General features: G+C 47.5%; 1 protein-coding gene and 1 non-coding gene across 3 annotated transcripts; both read left to right on the forward strand.

Moving 5' to 3' along the window:
• Nucleotides 1-5202: 5202 nt before the first annotated feature.
• Nucleotides 5203-5395, forward strand: LOC144482043 (U2 spliceosomal RNA). Its single transcript, XR_013495846.1, has one exon. It is a non-coding gene; the product is annotated as a U2 spliceosomal RNA (small nuclear RNA).
• Nucleotides 5396-15435: 10040 nt separating this feature from the next.
• On the forward strand, nucleotides 15436-17621 carry LOC144481927 (uncharacterized). 2 transcript variants are annotated; one of them, XM_078201096.1, is made up of 2 exons: nucleotides 15436-15652; nucleotides 15842-17621. In XM_078201096.1, exon 2 carries the CDS (start codon nucleotides 16201-16203, stop codon nucleotides 17293-17295), a length of 1095 nt encoding a protein of 364 aa, XP_078057222.1. In that variant the 5' UTR covers nucleotides 15436-15652; nucleotides 15842-16200; the 3' UTR covers nucleotides 17296-17621. The 2 variants fall into 2 exon arrangements, with proteins under 2 accessions (XP_078057222.1, XP_078057221.1); XM_078201095.1 differs by having other exon boundaries at nucleotides 15436-15607.
• Nucleotides 17622-18255: the final 634 nt, after the last annotated feature.

Genomic DNA, 18255 nt, shown 5'->3' on the forward strand with positions numbered 1-18255 from the left:
AAATTTCTAGACTCTAAAGGTGTCAGTGGGTATAGGGTGAGCATTGCAGTATAGTATTGAGAATGGAAGATCAGCCATGATCATGTTGATTGGTGGAGCAGCATAGAATGGCCAAATGGCCTCCTTTTCTAGGTTTCTATGTTTCTAAACAAGCATTCTCTGTTAAAATCCTGACAACCTTATGGTTTGGGAAGAAACAGGAGTAAATCTTTATTTGGTATAAATTTATTCACAGAGTGAAGCTTTATGGGTCTATACCCCCTGAATCCACTCCATGTCTGGCGGCACGGTGGCACAGTGGTTAGCACTGCTGTCCCACAGTGCCAGGGACCCAGGATCAATTCCCGGCTTGGGTCACTGTCTGCGTGGAGTTTGCACGTTCTCCGTGGGTTTCCTCCGGGTGCTCCGGTTTCTTTCCACAGTACGAAAGACGTGTTGGTTAGGTGGATTGGCCATGCTAAATTCTCCCTCGGTGTACCCGAACAGGAGTGTGGCGACTCGGGGATTTTCACAGTTTAACTTCATTGCAGTGTTAATGTAAGCCTACTTGTGACACTAATAAATAAACTTCAACCGATGTCAGTCAGTTTCTCTTTATATGTTCTCATGTAACCAGTCAATGCCCTCCTCCTGTATCTATTGAAACTCAATTGATAAAATTAACACCCAGAGTCAGAGCACCTGAAAAGTCTCTGATCGATGTGATGGTGATGGTGTCTCAGCAGCTGAAATGAACATGGGAATCCGTTCCCCCACACAGCGCTGGTGAATGGCTTCTCTCCCGTATGAACTCGGCAATGCTTCCGCAGGCTGGATGACTCAGTGAATCTCTTTCGACACTCAGAGCAGGAGAACGGCCTCTCTCCAATGTCATCTGGCGTTTCCAAAGGTTGGTTAACCGATTCAATTCCTGCCTACACTCGGAGCAGGAGAATGTTTATTCCCTGGTGTGAACTATGGGTTGGTTCTGCAGGGTGGATGATCTAATAAATCCCCACACACACAGCAGATGAATGGCCTCTCCCCGGTGTGAACTCGTTGGTGTTTAATGAGCTGGGATGACTGAGTGAATCCCTTCCCACACACACAGCAGGGGAATGGCCTCTCTCCAGTGTGAACTCGCTGGAGTGTAACCAGGTGGGGTAAGTGAGTAACCCCCTTTCCACAGTTGTAGCAGATGAACTGCCTCTCCCCGGTGTGAATGCGTCAATTAATTTCAAGTGCGGATGGAATACAGAATCCTTTCCCACAGTTCCTACATTGCAGGTTTCTCCATGGTGCAGGTGTCCTTGTGACTGCAGGTTTGACAATCAGTTGAAGCGTCAACTATACACACAACACAGGTACGGTCTCTCCCCGCTATGAACGGTGCAATGCTTTTTCAGGCTGTGTAACTGGTTAAAGCGCCTTCCACAGTCAGTGCAATGGAACACTCTCACTCGGGTGTGCGTGTCTCTCAGTGCTTTTCCAGTCACACTGATGGTTAAAGCCTTCTGAAACAGACAGGAGAGAGAAAGATGTCTCCTTAGAGTTTCCAATGACGATGATACTCAGGTCATGATCAATTGTGCGACACTGTCAGATCTCGAGGTGATGTTTACATCCAAATATTTCTAGCTGAAAATCCTCACCTTCTGATACCCTGTAAAAGGAGTTTACAGAAGTTATCACAGTCAGAACAGATTAGAAACTCAGAACAGACAATTCTAGTTTCCATGGAACACTCTTTCCTCTCTCATTCCCCAAAGCTGTAAATCACCATCCCACACACTCTTCCTCCATTCTCACTCTGCTGTATCTAATATTCACCCTCCCAATTCTCCTGAAGGTGCTGATTCAGGCTGATTGACAGATCCATGCTCACGGCTTCCTGTCCTGGACACAGAGCTGAAAAACCGCATGCAGGCTGCCAGACAGATATATGTCTATGTGACTGAACTAAATGTGTGGAATATACAGACTGGATTCACTTCCTTTCCATTCAGTTGCTGCAAGTCCCCAATTTCCCCCAGAATGAGAAAAGAAATGGAAAGAGGTAGAAAAGAAAGTGTTTAACTCACAGATATTGGACACAGGAGGACATTTTAGTCTGCCTGAAGCTCAATCTTCATTCACACAAAGCCCACACTCTGATTGGCTGGAGGACTAGAATCCTTCAGCTTTGACAAAGGGTCATCTGGACTCGAATCGTCAGCTCTTTTCTCTCCTTACAGATGCTGCCAGACCTGCTGAGATTTTCCAGCATTTTCTCTTTTGGTTTTAGAATCCTTCCAGTCCTTCAACTCTTCCCATTGGTCAACATCTCAGCATGAAGGTCAGGGGGTGGGCTCTCCCTGGCACAGGCGCAGCTTCCCCCCTCCCTTGGACATCCCGAGCCACCCGTCCGGAGTCCAGTCTCCAAACTCCTAGGACTGGGCTGGAATGGGGTGGGGGGATATGCGGTATGAGGTCTTGGTCAGTGGGAAGAATTGGAGGACTGGAAGGACTCTGGTCCTCCAGCCAGAGTGCGGGCTTTGTGCTGAAACACACACACCCGAGTGTTCCAGTGCATTGACTGTGTAAAGAGCTTTAACTAGTTACACAGCCTGAAAATACATCGCAGCATTCACAGCAGGGAGAGACTGTACCCGTGTTCTGTGTGAGATTTAACTGATTGTTTAACCTGGAGAGTCACAAGGACTCCCGCATCCAGGAGAGCCCCTTTAAATGCTCTGACTGTGGGCGTGGATTCAAAAGCTCTCAGGAACTGATTATCACCAGCGCATTCACACCAAGGAGAGACCGTTCAGCTGCTCCGACTGTGGGAAGGGATTCGCTCGGTCAGCAAACTTGGTGAAACACCAACGAGTTCACAAGTGATGACAGTTCTGGGATTGTTCTTGTGAATCTTTCTTGCCCCTTTTCCGGTGCCTCTATTTCTTTTTCTAAACAGAGATCACAAATAGAACATAGAAGGGTATGGAACAAGAACAGACCCTTTGGCCCATGCAGTTGTGTTGAACATGATGCCACAATAAAACTAAACAAATTAAACAAATTAAACTAATCCCTTCTGCCTGCCCTTGGTCCATATTCATGTGCTTATCTAAAAGCCCCATAAATGCCTCTATTGTATCGGCCTCCACCACCACCCCTGGCAGTGTGATCCATCCTGATCAAACCTGTGCTGTACCCGGCAGGAAGATCTCTGATAGCCTCGCGCTACTCAGGGATACGATCGCCTGCGTGCAGGACAGGCAGGTGGACACCTGTCTCATTAGCCTGGACCAGGAGAAGGCGTTTGACAGAATATCGCACAGCTACATGATGGATGTGCTCTCCAAAATGGGCTTTGGGGAGGGAATCCGCAATTGGATCCAACTGCTCCACACAGACATCAGTAGCGCAGTTTCAATCAATGGGTGGGAATCAGATAGCTTTCAGATCAGGTCTGGAGTCAGACAGGGCTGCCCTCTCTCCTCCGTCCTTTTTGTGTGTTGCATTGAATCCTTTGCCGAGGCCCTCAGAAGCGACCCAGGCATCAAAGGGGTTACAATCCCAGGCAGCGGAGGGACGCAAGTCAAAGCTTCCCTCTACATGGATGACGTGGCTGTTTTCTGCTCAGACCCCTCGTCTGTTCGCAGGCTCCTCCAAGTCTGTGAGCAGTTCGAGCTGGCCTCGGGAGCCAAAGTCAACTGGGGCAAGAGCGAGGCCATGTTCTTCGGGAACTGGGCTGACCGATCCGGTGTCCCCTTCACTGTCAGGGCAGACTACCTTAAAGTGCTGGGGATATGGTTTGGAGCAGTGGGGGTGTGCACCAAAAACTGGGAAGACCGCATCGCCAAACTAAGGTAGAAATTAGGCTTGTGGGAGCAACGCTCCCTCTCTATCATCGGCAAAAACCTGGTCATCCGCTGTGAGGTACTGTCTGTTCCATTGTATGTAGCGCAGGTCTGGCATCCCCAAATCCTGCGCAGCAGCAGTCACTCAGGCCATCTTCAAATTTATCTGGGGATCCAAGACGGATCGTGTCTGGAGGGAAGCGATGCATAAATCTCCGGAGAATAGAGGGAAAAATATTCCCAACACCGTCCTCATCCCGATGGCCATCTTTGTGTGTGGCTGCATCAAGTTGTGTGTAGATCCTTGGTACGCTAACACTACGTGCCACTACCTTTTGAGGTTCTACCTGTCCCAAGTGTTGTGGAGGATGGGTCTGGCCACACTGCCGCGTAATGCTCCAAGTAGTTGGACCGTACCGCAGCACCTGTCCTTCATGGAGAAAACTTTTCAGAAACACACCTTTGACCACATGGCGATAAAGCAGTGGTCAGCACGTAATGTCCTTGAGGCCCTGAGAGAAAAGGAGATGGCGGATCCTGTCGGATGGTTCTCTGAGCAGATTGTCAGTGTCATCTGGCAGAATGCCTCATCACCAGAACGTACAAACAAGCACCAAGACCTGGCTTGGCTGGCGGTGAGAAGGGCACTTCCCGTCAGATCCTTCATGCACGCCCGAGGTCTCAACCTCACCGCACGCTGCCCTCGAAGCGGCTGCGGGGGTGATGAGACGGTCGCACGCCTCCTTGTGGAATGTGCCTTTGCAAAGAAGGTCTGGAGCGAGATGCAGTGGTATTTGTTGCGGTTCACCCTGGGCAGCTCGGTGACGCAGGACTCTGTGCTCTACGGGCTGTTTCCAGGGACGCTCACCGAGACAAATATCAACCGCTGCTGGAGGGGTCATCAACTCAGTGAAGGATGCTCTTTGGTCCACCCGAAACTTGCTGATCTTCCAGTGGAAAGATTTGTCCTCGACCGAGTGTTGCAGACTGGCACATTCCAATGTCCAGCACTATGTGCTGAGGGATGCTCTCAAGCTTGGGGCAGCTGCTGCAAAGGCACAATGAGGAAAGGCCACCATTTAAAGCCTTTCAACCAAGGCAGACCGAGGGGCCAGTAACTGTAAAAAACCTATGGACTGGGTAACTGTGTGCAACTCTGTAAAAACAGCACACAGTGAAATGTGGCAAATGTATATAGTTTGAACTGTAATGTATGTAATGTCTTGGAAGTGAGCACTTTAAAATATTAATGTTAAGGAAATTGTTAATATGACTGTTTTTGCACTGTTTGTAATGATTGGAAATGTTGTTTCTGCAATGGTTTATTTCAGAGTATTGATGAATAAAGTATATTTTTGAAATTAAAAAAAGTTAGAACACAAACACTTCTCGGCCTTTTGGCTAAGATCAAGTGTAGTTTTGCTGTGCTGCACTTGGTCGAAGTCATGAGGTTACACTGAGGCTTCATTTGAAGTAATTTTTTAAAGCAGCATCTTGGCCTTTTGGCTAAGACGCAAATGAGATCAAGCCTTTGGAGGAGGTGCAATGCCTGCTCCAATCAGCTTGGATCATGTAGATCAAGCCCAAGACAGGAAGCAGCCAACCTGTCTTGTCAGCTTGGGTCTGGAATGTCTCACTTGTTGAGACTTTGGATTGGACTTTGATTGGTTTGAATTGGATATAAACAAGAAAAAACTTAGACCCCAAACGCTACCTCAGCGTTTGCCTCCCTCCTGTAACTAAAAAAAAGCAGTCACTGTGAGGACCACAAGCAAGAGAAAAGAAATAGGGAGGGAGAGAGAGAGGTACGCTATTAGAAATATTGCAGCAGAGTGCTTGAGTGGTGAGGTTTTGGTGAGTGGCGTCTCAACAGCAGGAAAGCGTAATGGTAAACAGGACCGTATTGATAGGAGACTTGATAGTTACGGGGGCAGACAGGAGATTCTGTGGCTGCAAACGGGAGTCCAGGATGGTGTGTTGCCTCCCCGGTGCCAGGGTCAAGGATGTCTCGGAGCAGCTGCAGAATATTCTCAAGGGGGAGAGTGAGCAGCCGAACGTTGTTGTGCACCTTGGAACAAATTACAAATGGAAATATGGATGAGGTCCTGAGGAGTGATTATAGAGAGCTAGGAAAAAGGTTAAGCAAGAACTCGAGCATGGTAATCTCGGGATTACTTCCAGTGCCATGTGCCAGTGAGGGTATCATAGAAATCATAGAAACCCTACAGCACAGAAAGAGGCCATTCAGCCCATCGAGTCTGCACCGACCACAATCCCACCCAGGCCCTACCCCCATATCCTTACATATTTTACCCACTAAGCCCTCTAACCTATGCATCTCAGGACACTAAGGGGCAATTTTAGCATGGCCAATCAACCTAACCCACACATCTTTGGACTGTGGGAGGAAACCGGAGCACCCGGAGGAAACCCACGCAGACACAAGGAGAATGTGCAAACTCCACACAGACAGTGACCCAAGCCGGGAATCGAACCCAGGTCCCTGGAGCTGTGAAGCAGCAGTGCTAACCACTGTGCTACCGTGCCGCCCAGGAGAATATGGCAAATGAATGCATGGCTAAAGAATTGGTGCGGGGGGGGCAGGGATTCAGATTCTTAGATCATTGGGATCTTTTACTGATGACCATTATGTTCTAAATTGAGATTGTGTCTGTATATGCCCTGTTTGTGAACACAAGTCCTCACTCACCTGATGAAGGAGCAGCGCTCCGAAAGCTTGTGCTGCCAAATAAACCTGTTGGACTTTAACCTGGTGATGTGAGACTTCTTACTGATCTTTTGCTGAGGCAGAGGTGACCCATTTAAGAGGGACAGGTTGCATCTGAACTGGAGGAGGACCAATATTTTGAGGGGCAGATTTGCGAGTGCTTCAAGGGAGGGTTTAAACTAGATTGGCGGGGGTGGGATGCTCAGCAGCAGGGAGGCAAATGAGGGTCTGAAAAGGGATGCAGAACTCAGCAATCGCAAGCTGAATGGACACGATAGGCAGGAGCACGGCAGGCAGCGGGGAAAACCTGCTGGATTAAATTGCATCTATTTCAATGCAAGACGGCTGACAGGTAAGGCTGATGGACTCAGAACCTGGATAGCTATGTGGGACTGGGGTATTATAGCCAGAACTGAAACATGGCTAGGGCAGGGACAGGACTGGCAGCTTAATGTTCCAGGGTACAGGTGCTTTAGGTGGGACAGAGGTGGAGGAAAGAGAGGAGGCGGAGTTGCATTCTTGATTAAGGGGTGCATCACGGCAGTAGTTAGAGATGAAATAACTGAGGGATCATCCACTGAGGCTTTGTGGGTGGAACTGAGAAATAAGAAGGGGATGGTGACCTTATTGGAGTTGTATATAGGCCCCCCAAATAGTCAACGGGAATTAGAAGAACAAATATGGAGGGAGATTGGGGAGACTTGCAGGAGTAATAGGGTTGTCATAGTTGGAGATTTTAATTTTCCTCACATAGACTGGGACTGCCATAGTGTTAAGGGCTTAGATGGGGAGGAATTTGTTAAGTGAGTTCAGGAAAGTTTCCTCAGGCAGTATGTGGAGGGTCCCTCTTGGGAAAGGGCAAAATCTGACCTACTCTTGGGAAATAGGCCAGGGTAAGTGACTGAGGTGAAGGTGCCGGACCACTTTGGGACCAGTGAACACAGTTCTGTTCATTTTAAAACAGTTATGGAAAGGGACAAAACTGGTCCCCAGGTGCAAGTTCTAAATTAGGGCAAGGCGGATTTGGATGGAATTAGACAGGAGCTTGCAAGGATTGATTGGAGTAGCTTGTTTGAGGGCAAAGGGACCTCAGGTTAGTGGGAGGCCTTTTAAAAGTGAAATAGCTGGAGTTCAGGATCTATATGTCCCTGTCAGGGTGAAGGACAAGGCTGGTAGGAGTAGGGAAGCCTGGATCACCAAAACATATTGAGGTTTTGGCCAGGAAAAAGGTGGCATGGCTCAGGTACAAGTAGCTGGAATCAAGGGATTCCCTGGAGGTGTACAGGGGATACAGGAATATACTCAAGAAGGAAATTAGGAGGGCAAAAAAGGGGCATGAGGTAGCTTTGGCTGAGAGGATTAAGGTGAATCCAAAAGGATTCTAAGTATATTAAAGGAAAAATAATAACTAGAGAGAGAATAGGACCCCTCAAGGACCAAAGCAGACACACATGTGGAACCGCAGGAGATGGGCGAGGTTCTCAATGATTATTTCTCCTGTGTTTACCATGGAGAAAGACATGAAGACTGGGGAACCTGGGAAAGTTAGTGCCGATATATTGGGGACAGTTCACATTACAGTAGAGGAGGTGACGGACGTATTAAAATGTATGAAGGTGGATAAATCTCCTGGCCCTGACCAGGTATATCCAAGAACACTGCGTGATGCTCGAGAAGAAATTTTGGGGCCCTGGCTGAGATGTTTGCATCATCGTTATCCACGGGCGAGGTACCGGAAGATTGGAGGGCAGCAAACGTTGTGCCCTTATTTAAGAAGGGCTGCAAAGAAAAACCTGGGAACTATAGACCGGTCAGCCTGTGGGTAAGTGACTCGAGAGGATTTTGAGGGATAAGATATTCAGGCATTTGGAAAGACGGGGTTTGATTACGAGTCAGCATGGCTTTATGCATGGGAAATCATGCCTTACAAATTTGTTAGAGTTCTTTGAAGAAGTGACCAGGAAGGTTGATGAGGGCAGGACGGTAGACAGAGTCTATATGGACTTCAGTAAGGCCTTTGATAAAGTTCCACATGGTAGGCTGCTCTGGAAGTTTAGATCACATGGAATCCAGGGAGAGCAGGCAAATTGGATATACAATTGGCTTGATGGTAGGAAGCAGAGGGTAATGGTGGAAGGATACTTGTCGGACTGGAGGCCTGTGACTAGTGGTGCACCTCAGGGGTCAGTACTAGGCCCAGTGCTGTTTGTTATCTGTATCAATGATTTGCATGAGAATGTACCAGGCATGATCAGTAAGTTTGCAGATGACACTAAAATAGGTGGTATTGTAGACAGTGAGGAAAAGGTTATCAAAAATTGAAGCAGGATCTTGATCAACTGGGGATTTCAGCCGGGAAATGGCAAATGGAGTTCAATACAGATAAGTGAGGGGCGTTGCATTTTGGAAAGTTAAATCAAGGTAGGACATTCGCAGTGGATGGTCAGACCTTAGGGAGCATCGTGGAACAGCGGGACCTTAGAGTCCAGGTGCACGGTTCTCTAAAGATGGAGTCACAGGTAGAGAGGGCAGTGAAGAAGGCTTTTGGCATGCTGGCTTTCATCAGTCAGGGCATTGAGTATTGAAGTTGGGAAGTTGTCTTGCAGTTGTATAGGATGTTGGTGAGGCCGCACCTGGAGTACGGTGTTCAGTTTTGGTCGCCTTGCTGCAGGAAAGATGTTATTAAACTGGAGATTTACAAGGATGTTGCAAGGGACTGAGTTACAGGGAGAGATTGGACAGGCTAGGACTTTTTGTTTGGTGTACAGGAGACCTTAGGGGTGCACAAGGTCATGAGAGGCATGGATAGGGTGAATGCACTCAGTCTTTTTCCCAGGATTGGGGAATCGAGAACGAGAGGGCATAGGTTTAAGTTAAGAGGGGAAAGAATTAATGGAAACCTGAGGAGCAACTTTTGTACACGTAGGGTGGTGCGTGTGTGGAATGAGCTGCCCGAGGAGGTGGTTGAGGCAGGGAACATTGACAGCATTTAAAAGGCATTTGGACAGATACATGGATAAAAGCAAAGTTTATTTATTCGTCACAAGTAAGGCTTACATTAACACTGCAATGAAATTACTGTGAAATTTAGTCGCCACACTACCACGCCTATTCGGGCCAATGCACCGAACTAGCATTTTTTTCGGATTGTGGGAGGAAACCGGAGCACCCGGAGGAAACCCACACAGATACGGGAAGAACATGCAGACTCCGCACAGACAGTGACCCAAGCCGGGAATCGAACCCAGGTCCCTGGTGCTGTGAAGCAGCAGTGCTAACCACTGTGCCGAAAGGTGCTATTGGGGAGGGTTTAAACTAATGTGGCAGGAGGATGGGAATCGATGCAGGAAGTCAGAGGAAAGTAAAGTTTGGCAGAAACAAAAGGCAGTAAGGGGAAAAGTGGAAGACAGAGAAACCAAAGACAAAAATCAAAAAGGGCCAGAGAGTACAGAGTCTGTAGAGAACTCAGTGAAGGCTCAGAGGGATATGGGCCAAATGGGTTTAGCTTAGATCGGCATTTTAGTTGGCATGGACCAGTTTGGGCCAAAGTGCCTGCCTCCTTGCCATAGATTCAACGGTCTATAAGATTAATTCCCCAGAAAGATAAACCTTAAGAAATGTAGCCCCAAACAATGATAAAACACATCTACAGCAGGATATAGATAGGCTGGAAAATTGGGCGGAGAGGTGGCAGATGGAGTTTAATCCGGATAAATGCGAAGTGATGCATTTTGGAAGAAATAATGTAGGGAGGAGTTATACAATAAATGGCAGAGTCATCAGGAGTATAGAAACACAGAGGGACCTAGGTGTGCAAGTCCACAAATCCTTGAAGGTGGCAACACAGGTGGAGAAGGTGGTGAAGAAGGCATATGGTATGCTTGCCTTTATAGGACGAGGTATAGAGAATAAAAGCTGGAGTCTGATGATGCAGCTGTATAGAACGCTGGTTAGGCCACATTTGGAGTACTGCGTCCAGTTCTGGTCGCCGCACTACCAGAAGGACGTGGAGGCGTTAGAGAGAGTGCAGAGAAGGTTTACCAGGATGTTGCCTGGTATGGAGGGTCTTAGCTATGAGGAGAGATTGGGTAGACTGGGGTTGTTCTCCTTGGAAAGACGGAGAATGAGGGGAGATCTAATAGAGGTGTACAAGATTATGAAGGGTATAGATAGGGTGAACAGTGGGAAGCTTTTTCCCAGGTCGGAGGTGACGATCACGAGAGGTCACGGGCTCAAGGTGAGAGGGGCGAAGTATAACTCAGATATCAGAGGGACGTTTTTTACACAGAGGGTGGTGGGGGCCTGGAATGCGCTGCCAAGTAGGGTGGTGGAGGCAGGCACGCTGACATCGTTTAAGACTTACCTGGATAGTCACATGAGCAGCCTGGGAATGGAGGGATACAAACGATTGGTCTAGTTGGACCAAGGAGCGGCACAGGCTTGGAGGGCCGAAGGGCCTGTTTCCTGTGCTGTACTGTTCTTTGTTCTTTGCTGTTCCACCAAAGGCCCAAACATCCCAGACCACTACTACACAAAATATCAAACAAGCCTCCCGCTCTATCGCCCGCCCACACTTGCTCCCGGCTTACAAGCAAAAACTGAAGCAGGAGAATCAATCAGAAAAGTTGCGCAATGTTGGTCTGTGGAATCGGATGATCTACTATGGGACTGCTTAGAATCAGTGGACTGGTCAGTATTTAAAAACTCTGCGACCGGCCTGAACGAGTATGCCACTACAGTAACTGACTCTATTAGTAAGTGTGTAGAAGACTGTGTGCCAAAGAAGCAAATCCGTGTCTTTCCCAACCGGAAACCATGGATGAACAGGGATATCCCACTGCTTGCTGAAGTCGAGGTCTGAGGCGTTCAAGTCAGGCAACCCTGACCTATACAAAAAAGCCAGATTCGATCTAAGGAGATCCATCAAAGATGCCAAGAGACAGTACCGGACCAAGCTAGAGTCCCAGGCTAGCCACACGGACTATGGCATGATCTGCAAGACATAACAGGCTACAAGAAGAAGGCGTGTAAAATCGCCGGCTCCAAGGCAACCCCCCACTCCCTAATGAGCTCAATGCATTCTATGCCCATTTTGAACAAGAGGTCAGTGAGAGCATGCCCTCCACCCCGGAAGCCTCAGATAAACCTGTATCTAGGGTCAGCAATGCAGATGTCAGAGCAGCCTTCTCGAAGGTCAACCCGTGGAAAGCGACTGGCCCGGATGAGATACCCGGACTCAGGTCCTGCGCGGATCAGCTGGCAGGGGCATTCGCAGACATCTTCAACCTCTCTTTACAACAATTTGAGGTCCCTATCTGCTTCAAGCCGACGACCATCATCCCGGTACCAAAGAAAAGCCAAACAGTGTGCCTTAATGACTATCGGCTGGTGGCTCTCATATCCATCATTATGAAGTGCCACGAAGTATTAGTCATGGCACAAATCAATTTCAGCCTTACGGCGACAGTTTGCCTACTGCCGTAACAGGTCCACAGCAAACGCCATCTCCTTGGCCCTGCACTCAACCCTGGAACACCTAGATAACAAAGACACCTATGTCAGACTCCTATTTATCGACTATAGTTCAGCCTTCAACACTATTGTTCCTTAAAAAACTCATATCCAAACTCCGTGGCCAGGGGCTCAGCTCCTCCCTCTGTGACTGGATCCTGAACTTCCTAACGCACAGACCGCAATCAGTAAGGACAGGCAACAGCACCTCCTCCACGATCATCCTCAACACTGGTGACCCGCAAGGCTGCGTCTTCAGCCCCTTATTATACTCCCTATACACCTATGACTGTGTGGCCAAATTCTCCTCCAATTCGATTTTTAAGTTTGCTGATGACACCACTGTAGTTAGTGGGTCAGATCTCAAACAATGACGAGACAGAGTACAGGAAGGAGATAGAGAATCTGGTGAACTGGTGCGGCAACAATAATCTCTCCCTCAATGTCAACAAAATGAAGGAGATTGTCATCGACTTCAGGAAGTGTAGTGGAGAACATGCCCCTGCCCACATCAGTGGGGATGAAGTAGAAATTGTTGAGAGTTTCAAGTTTTTAGATGTCCAGATCACCAACAACCTGTCCTGGTACCCCCCATACCAACACTATAGTTAAGAAAGCCCACCAACGCCTCTACTTTCTCAGAAGACAAAGGAAATTTGGCATGTCAGCTACAACTCTCACCAACCTTTACAGATGCACCATAGAAAGCATTCTTTCTGGTTGTATCACAGCTTGGTATGGCTCCTGCTCTGCCCACGACCGCAAGAAACTACAAAAGGTCGTGCATGTTGCCCAATCCATCACACAAACCAGCCTCCCATCCATTGACTCTGTCTATACTTCCCGCTGCCTCGGCAAAGCAGCCAGCATGATTAAGGACCCCACGCACCTTGGACATTTTCTCTCCCACTTCTTCCATCAGGAAAAAGATACAAAAGTCTGAGGTCACGCACCAGCCGATTCAAGAACAGCTTCTTCCCTGCTGCCATCATACTTTTGAATGCACCAAGGGATGGGCAATAAATGCTGGCCAACCAGCAATGCCCATGTGCCACGAAATAATAAAAAAACCTACCTCGTACAAAGTTGATCTTTCTCTGCGCCCTAGCTATAACTGTAACACTACATTCTGCACTCTCTCATTTGCTTCTCTATGAATGGTATGCTTTGTCTCTAAAGCATGCAAGAAACAATACTTTTCACTGTATACTAATACATGTGACTATAATAAATCAAATCAAAACCACTGTCAGTACAGGATAGAAGTTCAGAATAGACTATTCTAGTTTCTACGGAACATTCTTTCCTATCTCATTCCCCAAAAGCTGTAAATCTCCTTTCCACACACTCTCCCTCCATTCTCACTCTGATGTATTTAATATTCACCCTCCCAATTCTCCTGAGGGTGCTGATTCAGGCTGATTGACAGATCCATGCTCACTGCTTCCTGTCCTGGACACAGAGTCCATAACAAATAGGAACTGCAGTCACCCATTTGGCCCAGCGAGCCTTTTAAACCAATGAAATAATTGGCTCATCTACCTCAGCATCATTCTCCACACACTAAACCCATATCCCTTGATATCCTCAATATCTAGAAATCAATCAATCTCTCTCCTGAAAATAATTTATGACTGAGGCTCCACAGTCCTCAGGAGTTGAGAATTCCAAAGCTTCACCACATCATCTGTGAAGAAATCCCTTCTCACCTTCGCTTTCTCTCCATTTTCCTACCTGTTCCCCATAACCCTTGATACCTTTGTCAATCAACAATCTGTCTAACTCATCCTGGAATATATTCAGTGATCCTCAGCCTCCACTGATCCCTGTGGAAGAGAAATCCAAAACACTAACAACTCACTGAGGGAAGAGATGACTGGAAATATATAACATAGAAACAGTACCACATCAGAAGTCAATGGATTCCATTCAAAAATGAAACTGGATGGGCACTTGAAGGAAATAAACTTTCAGGGGAAAAGGGATATAGAAGGGGAATGGGGCTGGGTTATCATACAGAGAGGAGACGCGGACTCGAGTTACCGAATGGATTCCTTCTGTGCTGTAATGACTCTATGACTGGAAATGTACAACACAGCTACAGCATTATATTACAAGACTAGAAATAATAATAATTGTACTTTATTACAAAACCATAAATAATATTTCTAATCTGTACGATTAAACAACATGAGACATATCTCTGCCCTATATTAATTTACTGTTCTCTCAAATGTCAGCCATCTCTTGAGGAAACCAGTCCTTTAATTGTGAACATTAAGAAAGAGACCATCCTTTCAAGTCAGACAAATAAATGTGTCAAGCTGAGGGAGCAACGGAGGTCAATATATTTAAGGGAGAGAGAGAGACAGAGGCCAACCTTTCCAGAGTCTGCACCCTCCCTGGATTCACTTCCTTTCCCTTCAGTTGCTGCAAGTTCCCAATTTCCCCCAGAATGAGAAAAGAAAGTGTTTTACTCACAGATGTTGGCCTCTTTTAAGGTCAAACCAAATAAACAAATCCAAATTAAATCAGGACAAAGTAAAAGGGGCAGCTCCCCAAAAGGAGGGGGAACAGCCCGAACAAAAATCAAAGTACAAAGGAAACTTAAAAACATCAAATTATAATGTGATTATTAGGGTCGATAACGCACCCCAACCCCAAATTTTCTGGCCTAATGCTGGGGAAGAGATCAAACACAAATCCAGGTAGAATTTGTTACCGGCTCTAGCGAGAATTGATCTCGCAACCCCCAGTTTTGCAAGACCACTGTTCTCATCACTGAGCTATGGAGCCAAATACTCTCACAGTTGTTGGCGACAGGAGGATGTTGGAGTCTATCTGAAGCTCCATCTTCATTCAGATAGAGAGCAGCTTCACTGGGGAGGAATAAGCAAAGGAACAAGCTCATTGTCCACTTCCGCATTCAGACACTGGGGGAGCTCTGATTGGCTGGACGATCTGAGTCCTTCCGGTCCCCCAACTCTTCCCATTGGTCAACAGTTCAGCATGCCAGTCCCCTTTGCACATGCGGAGCTTCCCCTCTCCCTTGGACATGCGCAGTCCCGGACCGTGGGGGGAGGGGGAGATCACCGAGCGGTTTCTCGCTCTGGCCGGAGCCGCCAGCCGGTTGCCTGGAAACCTTGGCTCGAGGAAGAGCAGGGGGAGGGGGAGCAGTGGGTGGGCGGGGCTCCCGTGTCCGCGAACCGGGCCTGCGCACTGGAACCCGGAGACGTCACCGCGTTGCAGACTGATTCGTATTGGCTGATTCAGGCAAGGCTCCATTGTGACGTCACAATGCGGAAGCTGGCCAATCAGCTTCAGACTAAACCTTCCTCCTCTGGGCAACATCTGGGAGGAAATCAGTGTTTCTCTCTTTCCATTTCTTTTCTCATTCTGGGGGAAATTGGGGACTTGCAGCAACTGAAGGGAAAGGAAGTGAATCCAGTCTGTATATTCCACACATATTTAGTCAAGTCATACAGACATATATCTGTCTGGCAGCCTGATGAAGATTTCCAGCTGTGTGTGTCCAGGACAGGAAGAGGTGAGCATGGATCTGTCAATCAGCACCTTCAGGAGAATTGGGAGGGTGAATATTAGATACAGCAGAGTGAGAATGGAGGGAGAGTATATGGGATGGTGCTTTACAGCTTTGGGGAATGAGAAAACCATATACAGCAATGAGAGACCATTTAAATGCTCCAGAGCAACTAAAATTGTCTGTTCTGAATTTCTATCCTGTACTGACAGTAATTACTTTTGTAAATTCCTTTTACAGGATATCAGAAGGTGAGGATTTACAGACAGAAATCTCAAACCAAACGTCACGTCAAGAGCTGGCAGAGTCACCCAATTTGTTGGGACCTGAATATCATCGGCATTTGAATCAAGAAGGAGAAATGTTTCTCTATTCTGTCTGCTTCAGAAGGCTTTAAACGTCAGTTTGGCTGGAAAAGCACTGGGATTCACACATACCCGAGTGAGAGTGTTCCAGTGCACTGAGTGTGGAAAGAGCTTTAACCAGTTACACAGCCTGAAAATACATCGCAGCATTCACAGCAGGGAGAGACTGTTCCAGTTTTCTGTGCGAGATTTAACTGATTGTTTAACCTGGAGAGTCACAAGGACACCGGCACCATGGAGAAACGTTGGAAATGTGGGGATTGTGAAAAAGGATTCAGGTTCCCATATGAGCTGGAAACTCACCGACGCAGCCACACTGGGGAGAAACCATTCACCTGCAGCGTGTGTGGTAAGAGATTCACTCAGTCATCCCACCTGCTGAAACACAACCTCACGCACATCACTGACAGACCCTTTAAATGCTCTGACTGTGGGAGCAGCTTCAAAAGCTCTGGAGAACTGGTGTCCCACCAGCGCATTCACACGGAGGAGAGACCATTCAGCTGCTCTCACTGCGCAAAGAAATTTAGGAGGTCATCCCACCTGCTTGTACACCAGCGAGTTCACACTGGGGAGAAGCCGTTCACCTGCACCGTGTGTGGGAAGGGATTCACTCATTCATCCCACCTGCTGAGACACAAAAGCACACACAGCAATGAGAGACCCTTTAAATGCTCTGACTGTGGGAACGGCTTCAAAATTGCTGCGGATTTGAGGGACCACGAGCGCATTCACACTGAGGAGAGACCGTTCAGCTGTTCTCACTGCACAAAGAGATTTCAAAGGTCATCCACACTGCGGAGACACCAGAGAGTTCACACTGGAGAGAAACCATTCATCTGCTCTGTTTGTGGGAAGGGATTCATTCAGTCATCCACACTACTGACGCACCAGTGTCTTCACATCGAGGAGAGACCAATTAAATGCCCTGACTGTGGGAATGGCTTCAAAAGCACTCATGAACTGATGATCCACCAGCGCAGTCACACTGAGGAGAGACCGTTCGACTGCTGTCACTGTGGGAATGGCTTCAAAAGCTCTTGGGAACTGGTGTCCCATCAGCGCATTCACACTGAGGAGAGACCGTTCAGCTGCTCTCACTGCACAAAGAGATTTAGAAGGTCATCCACACTCCGGGATCACCAGCGAGTTCACACTGGGGAGCGACCGTTCACCTGCTCTGAATGTGGGAAGGGATTCACTCAGTCATCTACCCTGCAGAGACACCGGCAAGGTCACACTGGGGAGAGGCCGTTCACCTGCTCTGTGTGTGGGAAAAGATTTACTAGGCCATCCACTCTGTTGACACACCAGCGAGTTCACAATTGATCCAGGGGTTGGATTCTGCTGTTATTGCTGCTGTTAATCACATCCAGGATTGACCCATGTTCGTTGTGATAGTTGGTGAAGTGGGATGGTTGGACGGTCTCTTTCTGCTGGACTGGCCGGTCTCTCAACTTTGCTTCCAGAGGGCTGATGCTCTTTAAGCCTGGGAGAGCACATTTCCACTAAAATGATTCACACAAGCTGATGAAGGACATTTATTTTATCCTGGATAGTAAATGGTGTTTTTCCGACCACTACAAGTAGATCCAAAATAAGTACAGAAAGAAATGAAAAAATGCAGCAGGTCTGGCAGCATCTGTGGAGAGAGAAACAGAGTTAATGTTTCACATTCAATGTAACTACTTCATAACTAAAGAGAAGGAGAAATGTGATGGGTTTGATGCTCGTGAGAAAGGGGGGAGTGTCAGGTAGAACAAAAGGGTAAATCCAGCTTTGACAAAGGGTCACCTGGACTCAAAGCGTCAGCACTTTTCTCTCCTTACAGAATGTGCCACACCTGCTGAGATTATCCAGCATTTCCTCTTTTGGTTTCCGTAGTAATTTGCTTTTATCCAGGGTAAATCAGGGATTGGTTAGACGGCGGGCAAGATTAAATGACAAAAATGTCCTGGAACAAAAGGCAAAGGGGGAGGTAATTGTTGTAGTAAAGAAACAAACCAATTTTGTCATTAGATTACTTAAATTTCATAAATGACCTGGATGAGGAAGCGGAGGGATGGGTTGGTAAGTTTGCCGACGACACGAAGGTTGGTGGTGTTGTGGATAGTCTGGAGGGATGTCAGAAGTTACAGAGGGACATAGATAGGATGCAAGACTGGGCGGACAAGTGGCAGATGGACTTCAACCCAGATAAATGCGTTGTGGTCCATTTTGGTAGGTCAAATGGGATGAAGGAGTACAATATAAAGGGAAAGACTCTTAGTACTGTAGAGGATCAGAAGG

The sequence above is a fragment of the Mustelus asterias genome, chromosome X, assembly GCF_964213995.1.
Source record: "Mustelus asterias chromosome X, sMusAst1.hap1.1, whole genome shotgun sequence".
Classification (NCBI taxonomy): domain Eukaryota; kingdom Metazoa; phylum Chordata; class Chondrichthyes; order Carcharhiniformes; family Triakidae; genus Mustelus; species Mustelus asterias.

What these genes read in the sequence shown, in the direction of transcription:
- LOC144481927 (XM_078201096.1), top strand. Translation starts at nt 16,201, where the DNA reads ATGGAGAAACGTTGGAAATGTGGGGATTGTGAAAAAGGATTCAGGTTC.